This window comes from Ptychodera flava, chromosome 1 (assembly GCF_041260155.1).
Source record: "Ptychodera flava strain L36383 chromosome 1, AS_Pfla_20210202, whole genome shotgun sequence".
In the NCBI taxonomy this organism is placed as follows: domain Eukaryota; kingdom Metazoa; phylum Hemichordata; class Enteropneusta; family Ptychoderidae; genus Ptychodera; species Ptychodera flava.
In genome coordinates, this window is record NC_091928.1 from 23,134,956 (window position 1) to 23,151,455 (window position 16,500).

At 39.7% G+C, this 16,500-nt stretch overlaps 1 protein-coding gene across 1 annotated transcript in view; it reads left to right on the forward strand.

Moving 5' to 3' along the window:
* Positions 1-6,611: 6,611 nt before the first annotated feature.
* The window catches only part of LOC139133269 (homeobox protein aristaless-like 4), a 34,064-nt gene continuing 24,175 nt past the window's right edge, over positions 6,612-16,500 (forward strand). The window contains exons 1-2 of the mRNA XM_070699800.1: positions 6,612-6,937; positions 10,580-10,908. Of these exons, the coding sequence (XP_070555901.1) occupies positions 6,820-6,937; positions 10,580-10,908 (447 nt within the window). The 5' untranslated portion in view covers positions 6,612-6,819. The remainder of the gene's footprint in view (positions 6,938-10,579; positions 10,909-16,500) is intronic.

The following is a 16,500-nucleotide window of genomic DNA, read 5'->3' on the forward strand; positions in this document are numbered from 1 at the left end:
AGGGTAGGGGCTTATACACGGATGTAATGCATTTTCTAAAATCCTCTGAAATCAGTAGGGGGGCTTATACACGAGCAGGGGCTTATACTCGGACGAGTACGGTAACTAAACCTAGTGCTGTGACCACAGGCGCTTGGCACATTGCTGGGATAATAATCGTATTTAATATGTAGAGTTGATTATTTAGTAAAAGAATCACCGTACGTGAGATATTAGTGTAGGCCTATAGGCCTACATGTTGACTGGCATTGTACCGAGTGGCTATGGCTGCCTGGCCCAACGCACCAATGTGTAGAATGTCTACATGACTTGATTATTTAATAAAGAATAACGGTACTTGATATTACTGTACATGTCGGCTAGCTTAACCGAGCGGCTGTAGCTGCAGGGCTTTGGCCCGGCCTGGGCCGTTGTCCACTGCTGCACAGACATAAACTGTGCAGCAGTGGACAACGGGCGCAAGCCACGCCAAAGCCCTGCAGCTACAGCCGCTCGGTTAAGCTAGCCGACATGTACAGTAATATCACGTACCGTTATAAATAATCAAGTCATGTAAACATTCTACACATTGATGATTATGCAGTGCGTTCGCCTGGCCCGAGCCAGGCAGCCATAGCCACTCGGTCTATAATGCCAGTCAACATGTAGGCCTATAGGCCTACACTAATATCTCACGTACGGTGATTCTTTTCTTCTTTTACTAAATAAATTAACTCTACATATTAAATACGATTATTATCCCAGCAATGTGCCAAGCGCCTGTGGCTGTGACTCTTGTGCATATTATGAACAACTCGACATGGTGATTCGTTCACAACAAGGGACACTGGCGAGTGTTAAACCAAGAGTAGATGGAACCTGGCAGAAAATGTTTTGCTATTATTTTCAGAGCAACTGACCGCATTAGTCAGCTCATGTTATCGATGGTTAGCTATAGTCCCTCAAATTATAGTCACACAGAAACTCCAATGATACGCCCGGCGTCACTATATATGAAAATTAAGTTGTGAACTATACAGTGTATTGTTTTTAAAATGACATGGACTTGGTTGTACCAGTCGTTTGGATAATGGAATTTCTTCAAAAAGGAGCAAACGTATGTTAATGTCAGAGCAAACACTGTAATATACTGAAAGAGATAGATAATAATTGATGATATTCAAAGTATGCTAAATTCTAAAGGCGTCTTATCGAAACCACAATAAGGTAATGCTAACTACGAAACTCAAGGTTTTAAATGTTTGCCGAAACATTCCCCACAAAGGCTTTAACCCGATGAAAATCAGGGATCACCATAGAAACAGGGATAAAAGAAAAGAGAAACAAATTGGTTAAAAGTTACCGACGATAGAAAATTAAAATTGCCGCTGTCCCGTTTGTTAATTCTGTATGGAAGAATTAAGGTTTCGATTTGCAGAAAAACGAAAAGGTGAAAATTTAATTTCCTCAATAACCTTCAAACTGTAGCCACACAACCAGAATACCAGGGGAATATTGCACAGATTTGGGAGCTATTTGCTTTATATGCTATATATACCTTCGACAAAACACTGAGGTTATTAATGAAGTGAATCGAAACCTGAGTAAAAGGTAAGAGTCAACAACAACAACAACAACAACAACAACAACAACAACAAGAAATCCTATATGTTGACAAGCTAGAAACTGGGTTGAACATAAGGAAATATAGCTGGCGGCCAACAGAGCAGATCATAGGCTGAAAGTGAATGTCCGAAAATGAAGTTGACACTGTATTTGAAGAAGTTAGCATAAACAGCGACTGTGAAATATTCATAAAGATATTATGGTAAATGAATTCATGTTAATGACGTAACAAGATCTGAAAATCTAGAAAAGTAGACGATTTCTATATGTTTACTGAAGCAATAACTTTCTTGACTCTAAACTACCGCGAAGTAACCTCTTTATTAAAGTTACGATAAATTAATATCTTTTCAAGAATCACTGACGTTTGAATAAACTGACAATTTTTAGGCTTCGTTCATCATATTTTGTCGTTTGAATTTCACATCCGATAATATGAAATATCTGTCAGGAAATCCAATGACTGTCGACTTGTATGATGTAATCAAATGGAGCAGACGCCGTGTACATTTCAGAGCAGACGGGATCTTATTCAAAAAAGAGGACAAATTATACCATCGCAACGACTGCGCTCCCAAAGTAAATACTCAGCCAATTATAGAAAGAAGCAGCAAGCACTGAAGTTGTTTGTTTGGTATTTTAATGTTCGTTCGTTTATTTTTTGTTTTCATTTCAGGGAGATGCTGGTATACGTAACCAGAATGACGCTGTTTTCCCTGGTTTCAGTGTACTGGCGTGTTTAATTAGTCTCGGGGAAAATATATTTAAAATATGAAAATATATGAAATTGAACATAAATCTCACGATTGTTATCGACATTTTTCTCTAGATAGGGTCTATGCTGCGTCCATGTGCGTATATCAAGCGCAGTCACGGTACTGTATGGCACGTGAAAATACTTAATACGATTGGAACTAATTTGGGATAATCGGATCTTCATATTTTTCAAATTTCTCAAAAGTGTTTGGTGCTATATGGCTGAATGTTGTAATATTACAAATTACTTATAAAAACAAGTGTGTAACTTAAAAAGAAAAGCAGACGAGCTTACATTTGCAGGTTAAAACGACCTTACTTCACCATCCAATTATCCCGAAATAGTACCAATCGTGTTACTTATGCATTCGGCTTGTCTACACTACCTGTAACCTGTACTTCCATTGTTGTCACAATATCGGTGCAACCCTACATCACACAAATAAGATGTTCGGCATGTCGACAAACCAAACTCTAGGTATTTGAACACGCCATGGGAGGCACTCGTGAGAAATGCTTAAAGCTTGTCGAGTCAGAAGCGTGATCAAACTTATCTTCATTTCGGGGTTATGAATCAGTGTTGATTTTTAGAATAAACATAATAGTGGCCGGTCCCAATCTTCATTGGTCAATCACTTGAACCGAATAAGAAAAATACGTAGTTTGCGAAGGGGGAAGAATTATGGTTCTATAAAAAGTACAAAAAATCAATTTAAAATCGCTTGATCTCACGTGGCTGCGGGAATTACGTACCTTGTACTAGTGCGATGGTGTACACAACTTCACTCACTGTGACTCTCCGCGCAAAATGTGTAAGTCGGTCATGAAATCGTCACCATCGTGTGCTTGTATTTGAGTACTTAAACACACTCTACGTCTTCCCTTACGGCTTGGCGACAAGTTCATCTCCGACTTTCCATCCATTTCAGCGTCTTATTCGGTGTCTATTCTTTGAATGTCAGACCCTATTCTCTTACCCCCTTCTCTCACATCCTCTGGCCTTTCAAAGTTGGGCATTCAAGTAGCTAGGCTACACAAGAACACACGTTGAGACAGTCGCACACCTGTAATTGTAAAGGCGATATTTCAATTTAGTTTCCGCGATCATTTTCACAGGCTGTATACTTTTCCATGGGTGAGAAAAATTGAAAAACTGCCGGACAAATCCGGTGTACAGCCGACCAATTTGTCCGTCGTCGGTCTAAAATCGAACTCGCCGTGTTTTATAGTAGATATAATGGGCCTGGGTGACAGATATTCGGACCCCCAAACTTTTACAATTCCTTCTGATTTATCACTAGAGGGGGCTTATTTTAAAACTTTTGGAGTAATAAATATTTTCAACGTCTTAGTTTTTCAAAAATCGAAAATTTTATTTTTTCCCCATATATAATGGCGGCCATTTTGAATTTCAAATTTCGGTAACTGTTAGGTAATTTATTTCTCTAGTAGCAAAATAACCCCTGATTTTTATTCTTGATTTGGTAAGAGTATGGCTGAAAATTCATTCAGGAATGTTTGAGCGAAAGTTGAAGTCTTTCAATTTCGACGCGCATACTACCTTAATCTATTTATACATTAAGGTTAAGACAATAATGGCGGTCGTAAAGTTTTTCTCTCGACGTTCTCGCCAAAGCAAGACTCAAGTCGGCACAAAAGTCACATACGTTGACACCATCTTTGTAGAAGATATAAAACATGCATATCAGACAGGCATTGCGTGATATCAAAGTATTTAATCTTCGGCAGTAGTTCCCGTTGTAATTTCAGAGATATGCCCGCGGTTATAATATGTCAGCTCATGTTGACCACTTGACGACCTGTGAACATCATTGATAATTTCTGATTAAAGAAAATACTTGCTATAGCCGCAAGTGAACTCGGGACATGAGCAACAATACTTCTTTTTCATGTCTTACTGCTTACACTATTTGTAAAGATTAGCCCTAACGATTTATGAAGTAAAATACCGCCAATATAAACGTAAACAACGTCTGTTAAACGAAACTATACAAACTAGCGGAGGGTGACTAACACGTTAACCCTTTGAGCGCCAAAGTCAATTTTTGTTGCCTTATAAGATATGCCTCAGTCAATTTTTTTCAGATGTCTGCCACAGTTTTGATAAAAAACTGTAAAAGATAAATGTAATGTACACTTGGTCCAAAATTATCAAAAATATTTACAGAAAAAATTATAAAATTGGTAAAATGTTGCACTAAAATTTTGGTGGGAAAAATTACAGCACTCAAAGGGTTAAATACGTATATCTAAAGAGTATCGCGAGTACGCCCTTGCAGAAATTGCATCGGCAAGGAAAGTGATCGACTTTTAGCCACGCTTGTCACAACACAAATAATTCGTATTTTTAAACATGTCAATTAGCGTGGCATATTTTTCGAAGGGACTGTAAACTGCGCATGCGTTCCATCTCTGTTCATTTATACGGCAGCACAGATCAAATTCACGAAACGCTTCGCCCTTATTATCTTGTCAGCTTTGATTAATTTGGTGGCCGTCTAAGTTTCTCACTATCAAAGGCAGCGCCAACACAACGGGGTGGGAAAAAATTAATTGCAATGGAAACGAGCTGATCTGAACTTTTAAACGCAAAGCGACCGAAGATTTTGATAAAAACATTTAAAAGTGATTCATTACACATGAAGGCAACAACAAACACGCATTTGAATCCTCGCATCATATCTGAATTCATGTCTATAATTGTTGCTGCATGTATCTGTATGTCTGTTCGTGTGTATGTTTGTCTCTCCGTTTCTCTCTCTATCTGTCCATCCATCTCAAGATGTACAATTGTGAACGTGTTATAGGTTCTCCCTTCCCCCAGAAAAACAACTCTCGGGAAGCGCGAGATAGACTTACCTCCTCATGTAGATTTGAGTAAACAAAAGATAGGTCAGATTATGAGAGTTTGAAGTCAAATAAAAAGTTTGCACCCTTGAAGGCATTTCACGCCGTGTGCTCACTGAGTTGTTAGTATTTGGCCGATAGAGAGGTTTCAGCGTGTATATTACTAATCGAGACAAATATGCATTTGTCAAGGGTTCAAGCCCGCCTGTATGTTATTATTACAGACAAATATCATATATCGCTCTAATCCAATTTATTGACGTTATTTTCGGAATGTTGGCTTGGGCGCTCTATAAATTGGATCTAATAAATAGCTTCACAGGCCGATTCACCGTGCAGAACGCCTTCAAATTCTCCCATTCCAAAGATCTTCGCTTTTACTTGGTTTACGCCACTGACATGGGAGATCGGGGTATTTTCGGAGAATGTGCGCGCGCACAATGTGTTGTCCGGTTTCACAGGCGTCCTGATGAGAAGTGTGATTGGTTTTTATTTGTATGGGGTATAGGAGCCACTCAGTGGGATCTCGACACTCCTCAACGCTGAATACATTTAGCGAATAGCGGCCGGCAAGCTGACTTAACTACTTAATAATTGAATTACTGAGTATGAAAACACGGGGGACGTTGAATATTTGTCACCTTCATATGAAAGCCTCGATTAAAATGCCCCGGGGTCGAGCGAAGGACCGGGCTTCAATTTTGATAAAAGTGACAGCCTGTGCTGATCTTATTATGTTTAATTAATTGAGTGGCATGGAATATCTCGATGAACCCGCGTTATCAAAACAATGTTTTTTTTAACTGAGGCGGCGAGAGCTCAGAGAAAAGAGGGCTGGTGATAGACTACCCGTCGCAGTTGGGGTTAACGAATAGCAGGCAGCTGCATCTGTGGAGTCGAATTGGACACAGCGTCATACTGACAGTGGGGAGATCGTGGCATACAACCAATTACGAAGGAAAGATGTTTGATAGCCGAACTCTGCGCGGCAGCGACCGTGATCGCACAGCCCGTTTGGGCTCGAAGAGATTCGTCTGCTGGCCACTGCAAGAAATGAAAACTCGACTCCAGCATCGCATCGGCGGAGCGGGAAGAAAATAAATCGACTGTATTAAAGCTCACACCGTGCGAAGAATGGTATGTGAATTGTAAAATTTCTGAAACACTTGCTAGGAGAGAGCGCTGTATCACATGTACCTAGCCGACTAAAAATACACCGTATCCAATTTAAAGTTCATACTACTCACAGCGGCGCGTCTCGCTGTGGTCAATCCGTAGACAAGCAGAGCGGTACACTTGAAAGAAAACTAATTTTATTAGCCCGGCTTGATTTGAACCAGATTCAGTGATTGGGTGAAATTAGCATATATGTAAATGACATATGTTAAGACAATGTTGCAGTTCGCCTGAAAGACGTTTCATCATCGAGCTCCATTTTACGACGCTCAACAGACTCGCCCCCGAAAGTTGTCAGATAGTGCCCTGTCGCACAAATTAACAACAGCTTGCCGCGGCGACCTCTTAATCGTGTGTTAATTTGAATGTGTTAATTAACGAGTGTTAACGGTGTCTATAGTTGATAACGTAGAGATGCAGAGAGCGGCCCTAGTTGGCAACACAGCCGGTCCCGTCACACACACCATCGACGATATCTTGGGAAACACAAAACCAAAGCCATCTCTGGCAAACAGCAGCAACAGTAGCCCAGGTGAGTCCGGAAATTTCTCATTTATAAACAGAATTTCGAGAAAAATCGTGGCAGTTCCCAAAGCAACAAGTCTTTTCCGTACTACAAGCAACAAGTCGTTGTCTTGGCTTCCCTCTGGCGTGACTGGAGTCGCCCCCTTAAATCAGTAGGGGACGCGATCTCACCATACACTTCCTCAAAACGGAAGTGGCATCGCGCCTCCATGCCCCTTGTTTGAAATATTATTTCCGATGCTGTTTTTGAGGTTGGGTAGAATTCCACAAAAAGTGTGGGAAAAAAGTCGTCCGTGATATGTTGAAAGGGAGACAAACGTGGTTGCAAGGAGTTGCGTTTGCATTCAGTATGCGTGTTTTATCTCCAAGCTCAGTGACACATAGATGGCCCTGATTGACGTTTATTAATTTCTTGATTTTTTTGCGCCGAGTAATGTTAAACAGAGGGGGTACCGCCCGCCTGGATAGATACACAAATTAAAAGTGACGGCTTCACTCATTACTATGACTTCGACTTTGAACGCATGTGAATGCCGGGTTTTGTACAGTCATTGTGTTTTAAAAATGAGAGAGAGAGAGAGAGAGAGAGAGAGAGAGAGAGAGAGAGAGAGAGAGAGAGAGAGAGAGAGAGAGAGAGAGAGAGAGAGAGAGAGAGAGAATTATCACAGTAAATAAATAAATAAACATTAATATAAATATTTATCTTTACTTATCCTGTTTTAGCTCAATTTTACGTATGATCAAACATTTTTACCCTAAAACAGTTCGCTTACCACCGCGAGAAGATTGAAAAAAGTTGTCTAAGTTATCGGTAAATCTTAGATTTGTGAGCTACTGTGTACCGACGTTCCACAATAGCCCATAGCTAGTGATGGCGTGCTCACATTTTAACGATGTCCAAGATGGTGTATTAATTTTAGAGCGACTGCGGACAGGTGCAAGCGCGTTTTCTCCCACGGTATCTTGTACACGCTGCAGACGACATGATTTATGCGCGGTCTTCAGCGCGCAGTTTTCCCGCCTTTTTATTTCTCACTAACACAGCGGTTTAACGAGCTGATAAACTGAAATGTGTTTTAAGTGGCGGAGCCCAGGGTTGAAGTGGAATACCGAGTTGAGTGTAATTGTCAACGGCTCCTCGCTAGCGTATCAAATCAAATCAAATCGAAGTCACAACACGAGCTAATTATTAATTTGTTTACAGTAACCTGTTTTTTACAACCGGATTGTAAGTTAGCGGTAATATGATGATGATGGCTCCGAGAAGGGTCTCGCGTGTCAAACGATACATGGGAACAACCGTTACCCTTCCAGACATCTGCGAAAAAGCTCAGAGTCGCGAGATATTTTCATGTTTTTGACAGTAAGTAGCCGCGCTTATCAAAATGTCAACCCTCGAAGACTTGCCCTGTTCTGCTCTGCGGAGTCACGGTTCGCTCAACTAACCTGCCAAACCGAGTTCCCATCACTATTTCACTAGTGATGTCATCAGCATGAATTAAATTTTATGAGTGAGTGAGTGAGTGAGTGAGTGAATGAATGAATGAATAAATAAATGAATTAATAAGGGGACAACACTTTAAAGTATTAGTAGTCTTGCTAATAGCATCTTGCGCCGAGATCATCCGTCAACTTTCCCCCTCGAGCGATTTTTTTACGCGTGTCCTTCAGTATATCCCCGATTAGCATTACTTCATACAGTAACAGATATATTGAACGATCGGCTGTTAAATTAATGAAACGTAATAAACTTCCCGAACAGCGACCAGTAAGCGCTGTGTACGATCAAAATGACACTGTCGTACCGGGGTTACATTGGTGAAAAAAAATTACGTTTTTATTTGCGCGATGAGGGACGAGATGTTACGCTAGGTATCAGATTTAGTGGTATCTTAAGCAAACCGGCTTTTCCCCAGGGAGCGTTAAGTATGCCTGCAACGGAAATGATCTAAGCAGAAAACATTCTCCACATTCTGTCTTTTTTTTCCTCTGCGAAGAAATAGTCTACAATGTTTGACAACGACAATCTGCATGGATGGGAACAGCGCGCCAAACGGCGAGCGAGATCGTCGTGCCCGTGTCGGGAGTTTGGTGCAAATTTTTGAATTTCGATTGTTCCGATGACACTGCCCGAACTTCACTCGATAGGAGAGCCGATGATGTGTACCCTATCTGATACTTATATTTTGACTCACCTCATACGATATTGTAGACTATTGCTCATCTTCAAGTTTTACTATAGCTATTAGTCTTTCACTTTCAAGTTCATTAGAGCAATTATTACCTCAGACTCTTACTTTGCCGTGTTTGGGTAGAATGCGTCTCTGGGACAGATATTCAGACTCTCAAACTTTTACAATTCCTTTCTGATCTACCATTTGTGGGGGTTCATTTTAAAGCCCTTGGACTGGTGTCACTCTCAAGGAGAATCCGTCCTCCAAGTTCATTATTACAGAAATTATTACCCCAGACTATAACCCGTTTCCGATAACGCGATCCACAGAAAGTTCAGACGCAACAAACCTAGGGATTGCCCATGTGTTTTCTTAACATAATTCAGCGCACAATAAAACACTTAGAAATGAAAACAGTGATAGTTTCAGAAATGTTGCTTTCGCGGCATAAAACCACAGGGAGTAGAACGAGCGCCAAATGAGCAAACGAGGGGCTAGGGGGCACCGTCTAATAGGCATGAAATTGTTTGTCCAAAAGAAACTTCACAACACCCACCAGCGCTTTCGCTAAAAGTCTTCTCAACTCGTACGTCTCCAAACAAGAAATGTAATTATGATGACGTCATTATTTCAGATCACGAATGTTTAAGTCGATCGTAACTTTGACGAGCGGCTGTTACCGAATGTGGTGTTTTTTTTGATTACGCAAACAAAACTTGCGGAATCCGGTCCCTGCATAGCTATTGAAGTGGCGGGAGCTCTGTAACTTTTGATTATCTCGTCCATCCCTTTTCTCCAGTAAGTGTTTTGAATATCAAGTATTAGCTCTGCCTGCCAACCCATCGCATTGTACACGATATGCCATGTTATTGTTGACAAGTAATGTTCGCCCCGACCAACTGTTAACAATACATTGGACGTTTAACTCAATGCAGATCGTGTTGACAAGTCGAACAGTGTGCATTTCGGCAATAATTCAGGAATAAGAAACGTAATTTGCAAACAAAATAATCTGGAAACTACATAAGGTTACAAATAGATATGTCGAAATTACTCATTACTGCAAGCAAGGGTAGGTCAGTCAGACAGAAAATGAATAGATGGTGCAATTTTTATTGTTTTAGCTAAATCATCGACATGTGATCAACATCCATTCGCCCGCCAATAATTAAATAAATCCTTTAGTACCATAACAAATAAATTTGATTAATTAACCTCCGCGCTTCCTGAAGGCGTTACGCGTTCTGATGTCCATTTCGTGTTTCCGGCCATCGAGTGTTATCTTGATTATTTTGACAATTTTCTTCGGATGAAAGGCTGCTGGGAATTACGGAGCTTTCTTGTTTGCTCGCCCGCTGTCGTTAATTAAGAAAGTCCAGAAGGGGGTTTTATCTGGTCGATTACGCAATCACAGTAACATAATCTCGGTGACGGATAAGGAAGGAGTGAAATTGTGTTCCGTTTTTCCCTCGCAGACAGGACTCGGGATCGGGAAGACATGGCCGAAGTGAAGGACAAGGAACTGATCATGGCGGAGGACAAGAACAACAACACCGAGGACAGGGAGGATGACGACAACGACAAAGAGAGCGTCAGCACGGACCAAGAAGACGCCAAGGACGGCGGCACGGAGAGCAGCGAGAACGCCGACAACAGCAAGCGGAAGAAGCGGCGAAACCGTACGACGTTCACCAGCTTCCAGCTGGACGAAATGGAGAAAGTCTTTCAGCGCACCCACTATCCAGATGTTTACTGCCGGGAACAGCTAGCTCTACGGTGCGATCTTACGGAAGCAAGAGTCCAGGTTAGTCACTGTCTGACAAAAACATCACAGTTTTTCTGTAATACATTTTGAAAAGTAAATCTAAACCGAAAATAGGAAATTGAAATTTTAAAAGTTTGAAGATTAAATCTCTTGTGTGAAAGCATACAGAGACAGCATTTTTTTTAAATATCTGTTTTTGTTCGCTTTTTTATGGCATGAATCCTTTTCCAACATCTCCGGGACCCTTGTCTACATCACCCGTGGAAAATGTGGAACGGTTCATTCCATAATTTAACACCATGTTAAAAGTGAACTCATGGTATGATACGCCAACAGATTTCTGACATTATTACATAAAATCACTTCCGCCTACGTGGGAGAAGGTTATGGCAGTCGCCCTTTCATTCCCCGTCGTCCTATGAATCGATCCAAGCATGTCAGTGAAAACAACCAGACTGGACCACTTTTTGGTTATTTGTTGATGGGGAGGGGAGGCGGGGGTCTTGTACATGACATCCAGGAAATGTTAGTTCTAACTCAGCATGCATCGCCTCGTTCCCATCGAACCTTCGCCAAAAGAGCTGCCAGGAATTTCAAAAGAAAGCTAAACACCCTTAAATCTTGATCGCCAGAATTCCCTCCGTGCCACGCTATCGCATTTGTTGACCGTGGTTCCCCAGAACTTATCACTGCGTGAAAATACTATTGAAACATGGAAAATAAACAGTCAAAATCAAGCAAATAAACTGTTCTTTTCGCAATGATCGACCTGACTGTTGATTCACATCAAGCAACCACGACAGCAGCTTGTGACATTTGGTCCATGGATTCACGCTATAATTTTAACGTAGAACCGCCATTTTCAGCTTTCTACACTACACCAAGGATACTGCCTCCCATTGTCTTGTAGATCTAATCTATCTTAACGACGATTTCTCAAGTTTATTTCTCATACATTGACAAATCGTCCAGAACTTCAAGTTTAAGTGGTGTGCACGTCCCCGCGTGGCCCGAATATATATGTCGTTTTTCAGCTATACACGTTTTTTCGACACGGGAAACGCCTATACAGTACTTTCGCTGGAAGGGTGGAACGCCCCCAGTACTGTCAATGAATGATCAAGTTCTGGACTAAATGTTCTGCTTCATGGTTACCGCTTTTTGTCCAAACTATGCTTAAAGGGACAGTAATGCTAACTGTTGACAATTTTATTTTTACCGTATTCATTTTTGAATGTCAGTCATAATGCCTTGTTCTACTCCCCAAAGCATGTTGATATACACAGTATTCAGCCTGTCAACTCAGTCTGTAAGTGTGTAAACTGCATTGTTATTGTTGAAAAGTGAATTCTTGTCCGTACTGGAATTAAAAATGAAAACAATTACAATATATTTTACCCATATAGACGCTAAGTTGATAAGCTAAATAGTGGCTGTTTGGGGAGTACAATAAAAAGTTGCAATTGATATAAAAATAAAAACGATAAAAAAATCACTAAAATTTAGCATTACAGGCAGTTTAAATATTCAGCTGCTCGACGTTTTTCTTTCGCTTCCATGTATTCATTTCTTGGTCTGTCGGCCAACGATACACCTGAACGTTTTGACTTTTGTTTAGTCATTCTTGGTAGATGGTTATCCACAAATGATTAAATGTGTGTCATATTTTTGCAACCAAACGAAGGATTTTCAGTAATTTTTGTAGATTTGCTGCCATCTGACAAATGAGAGGGGAATAGATATGCCTGACATGTGACGAACGAACACTCTCGTGGTCGGAGAACGCGACATTTTCGTTGAAAGGTCGGGAAAAAGATTTAAGGGATTTTAATAGCGAAAACCGAGTCAAACATAAGCGAAAACAAGCTAATAAATATTACTGTGGGAAGCCTAAATTTCAAAAACATCTTCTGACCTATCTGTCAGTGTCCCGTCCGTTAAAATGCATATTATGCAAATAGTATTTTAGTCGAATCCAAAATCAAGATGGCCAGGTACGGAGTTTATCGGCGCAATTAAGAGATACAATACGCTACGAAACTGAAAGCCTAAAACTTATTCAAGTGAACGGTTAGTGTATTGTTTTTGAAAACCAAGGATTAAATTATGAGGGTAACCATGCAAATTTTGATACTGGAGAAACAAATGACTGAAAAGTATGCAGATGTTTTAAATTCAAAATGGCCGCTATTCTCTTCATAAAGTCTTGTAAAAGGAGAAAATTACACTTTCAATTTTCACTAAACAACATGGTGAAACCTTCACTTATTTCACAAACTTCGAAATGGGTTCAAACAAGCACCATGCCTAAAAAGTACTGTAAAATTTCCAGAGTCCCAGGGTTGTCCCCGAGATGCGTTCTGCCCTATAAAGTGAAGTCCTCTGGCACTGGTAATTGGGAAGCCAGTGTATCAATGAAAACAAGCATACATTTATTGTCTGGTTTAGCCGGCGATAGTCTCAAACGCGAACTTTACTTACATCGAGGAACAAGAACTGGGCGTAATTCACAGACTTACATTTGCCAGTGATGCTGTCATGCATATGCGTGTATATATATGAATACATTTTATATGTACATTTTATGTTTGTGACATAAATTAAAATATATATATATATATATATATATATATATATATATATATATATATATATAATGCAAGTGTATATTTGTATACATTTATGTACATACATGTATATAAATTCAAATTTATAGATATAAAACAGTAGGAAAGTAAAAAACAAAACAAAAACAAAAACAAAACAAAAACACACACAAAAAACCAACACTTTAATCAACTCTGTACCTCTTAATCCGGCCCAAACTGACTGCATTTTTTATTTAATGCTTGTTTCGCCGACTTTGCATCGTAATCTCCCTTGATTTACTGCCAAGCTGAAAATCGAGCCGAGAGGCTTAACATTGACACTTTACATTGTTGCATTTTAGGTATCGTCGTTTGCGTAAAGGCCACCGGCCCATTGTGCCATACAAAAATTAACCACACGTACAATACAGTCAAAGGTACAGGACAATGAAATTTAAAGTAAACACAATCAAACAAGCAAAGTTATTAAACTGTCTTCGAGTTATCACTCAGTCTCTTGAAAGCATAAAACAAAAATCTGCATAAATTTCTGATGATCTCAGAATTTTCACTTTGTAATAATTGTATGAGTTTATCGATATTTTGTAAATGTAAAATGTATTTTACAAAGGGCAAACTAGCAGAAAATGGAATTCGTTTTCCATTAACACGTTATCACAAATACACACTCTATGTTCTTTGACAAGATCCTCGTTTCGCCCTCTTTCAATATTCAATGAATGTGACGATATACGGAAGGATGTAAATGCAATTTTAGACTGGCTTCATGGAAATGTGAAAATAATTTTCAATATAAAACGTAGTACGTAATACGTAGCTAGTCTGTTGTAACTATTGATCTGATTACATGCCAATTCTGGATATTGATATCTCTGCAACGTTGTGATGAAAAATACTACAGTCCTTACCCCTTGGCTGAGCCAACTTTCTGCGAACCTTACAGAAAAAAACCATTTTAAACTTGTTTTATTGATCTCAGAGTTGGTCTTCCGAATTCCCCTCTCACTGCAGCGTTTATTACGCATTTCTTCTGTCTAATTAGCTGTTTGCAAAATTGAACTTGTACCTTGTACCTGTTTTATATAACCTTCTATATGCCCCCGAAATCTCGCTTCCATAATGCAAAACAGGGAGGATTTTTGAATCAAAAACTTGGAAGCATATCTGAATATCATCATCCCTCAGAAAATGTATTTTTGAATCTAACATGAACAGTTCTTTTGTTGCTTGGTCAGCCAAGACCTCTTGTGCTTTACTCCAGAGTCCACTAGATGGAAAGACAACACCTAAGTATCCGAAATAGGGCACAACTGATATTTGTGTCCCTTCGTAAAACCATCGTCTATACAGTCGTTTGATCATTCCTTTCTGAACACAAAATTAGTAAAGAGATCATTCCATATGTCCAGTCTGAAACAATAGACAGACCAAGGGACGTCGACGGTGGCTGTAACTATATTCTATTATGTTGGTTGCAGAAAACAAACTGATTATTGTGTTCCTCTCCCTAAATTATGTTGAAATACTCGTAGTAGCCTTCCAAATGTGACACATCGCGCATGTGCGATATTGAATATTTTTTGTTAACAATTGTGAATTCTAGAACCTACATGTATACATGTATGTTGTAACCATAATATCGGATATTACACATTAACACGTTGTGTTGAAACGTTGAACACTAGGAGTTCCGATTTGGATTTTAGGTGCGCCACATAGCGTTGTGTTTTACCTACTGAACAAAAATTATGAAAAAAAAAACACATCGAAAGATACCGCTTCTGGAGCCTTTAAAAGTGAAAACCAAAAATGCTATTGAGTGTTTCTTGCTCTGTCCGACAAGCTTCAAGTACATCGATTGGTCTGGAATGTCGCCTGTTGTCTTCCTGGTCTTGGAACCCGTGTTTTTGAGGTTCCCGTGTGCTCTGGGATTCCGTAGTAGGAAAGATAATTACCGGGATGCTTGATTCTGCGCATCGAGCTCTAGCAGTGAAGAGTGCATGATGCGAAACCAGTGTCGAAACCAGGCTGCAGTAAAACTGTCCACGGGGCAGTAGCTGTAATATTTGATGACGTTTCACTAGTATTGTTCTATATGTCGATTGCAAGTTCATGCCCTACTTCCCGAAACATATTAAACACAATCTTTTTAGCTTGCCAACACAGCTCGTCAACTCAGCCGGTACATGCGTAAAATGCATCGATATTGTTTACATATGAATTCTAGTCCGGACCAGAATTAATTTGTCAACAATGGCAAATCAGTCTACATATACACAGGATGAGTTGACAGGCTGAATACTGTGTATCTAAACATGCTTTATGAAGTACATCGATAAACTGTAGTTGACATTAAAAACGAAAAACAATGAAAAGTTTATCGTAAGTTTATTACTACTAGCCCTTTAAGACAATTAAATTAAATACTACATTTACTTCAGAAAACGCCACCGGGTCTTTCAACAGTCACCGGAAAAATGATACCCCAGTAAAAGCTAGAAAAAGTCCATAAAATCAAAACTGAATTGTCTTTTGATATTTTGAATTATTAAATTTTATTTGATAGCCTCGTTTATGTAATTGATGTGTCGTTAACAACCGAAGTGAAAAATGAAAAATACTGACAGGCTGTATCAAAATAGAGTCACTCCATGACCTCGTAAAAAACATTATGTAAAATATTAAGGATCAGAAATGAGTGTCTTTCAAGTCAGCTCCCACTTAAATGTTATGGGTCTGCAATATCTATTTCCTTTGGTATTTTAGTTGACGTCGTCACCAGTAACTGTGCATAGATTTCACAAAGTTGTATTTTGATACAGATTCGGAATCGAACATATGATAATTTGTCACGGTCTGGTAGTCATGACATTTTGGGGCCACGGTCGCGCAAAAGTCGATTCTCATCTTTCGCGTATCCCCTTCATGTAGCCGCTTGGATGAAAACGTTTTAAGCTCTATCGAGAGTTGCCGCGTTGTTTTGATTGGTGGGGTTCTCGACTGTTTCGCAGCCCGATCAGCG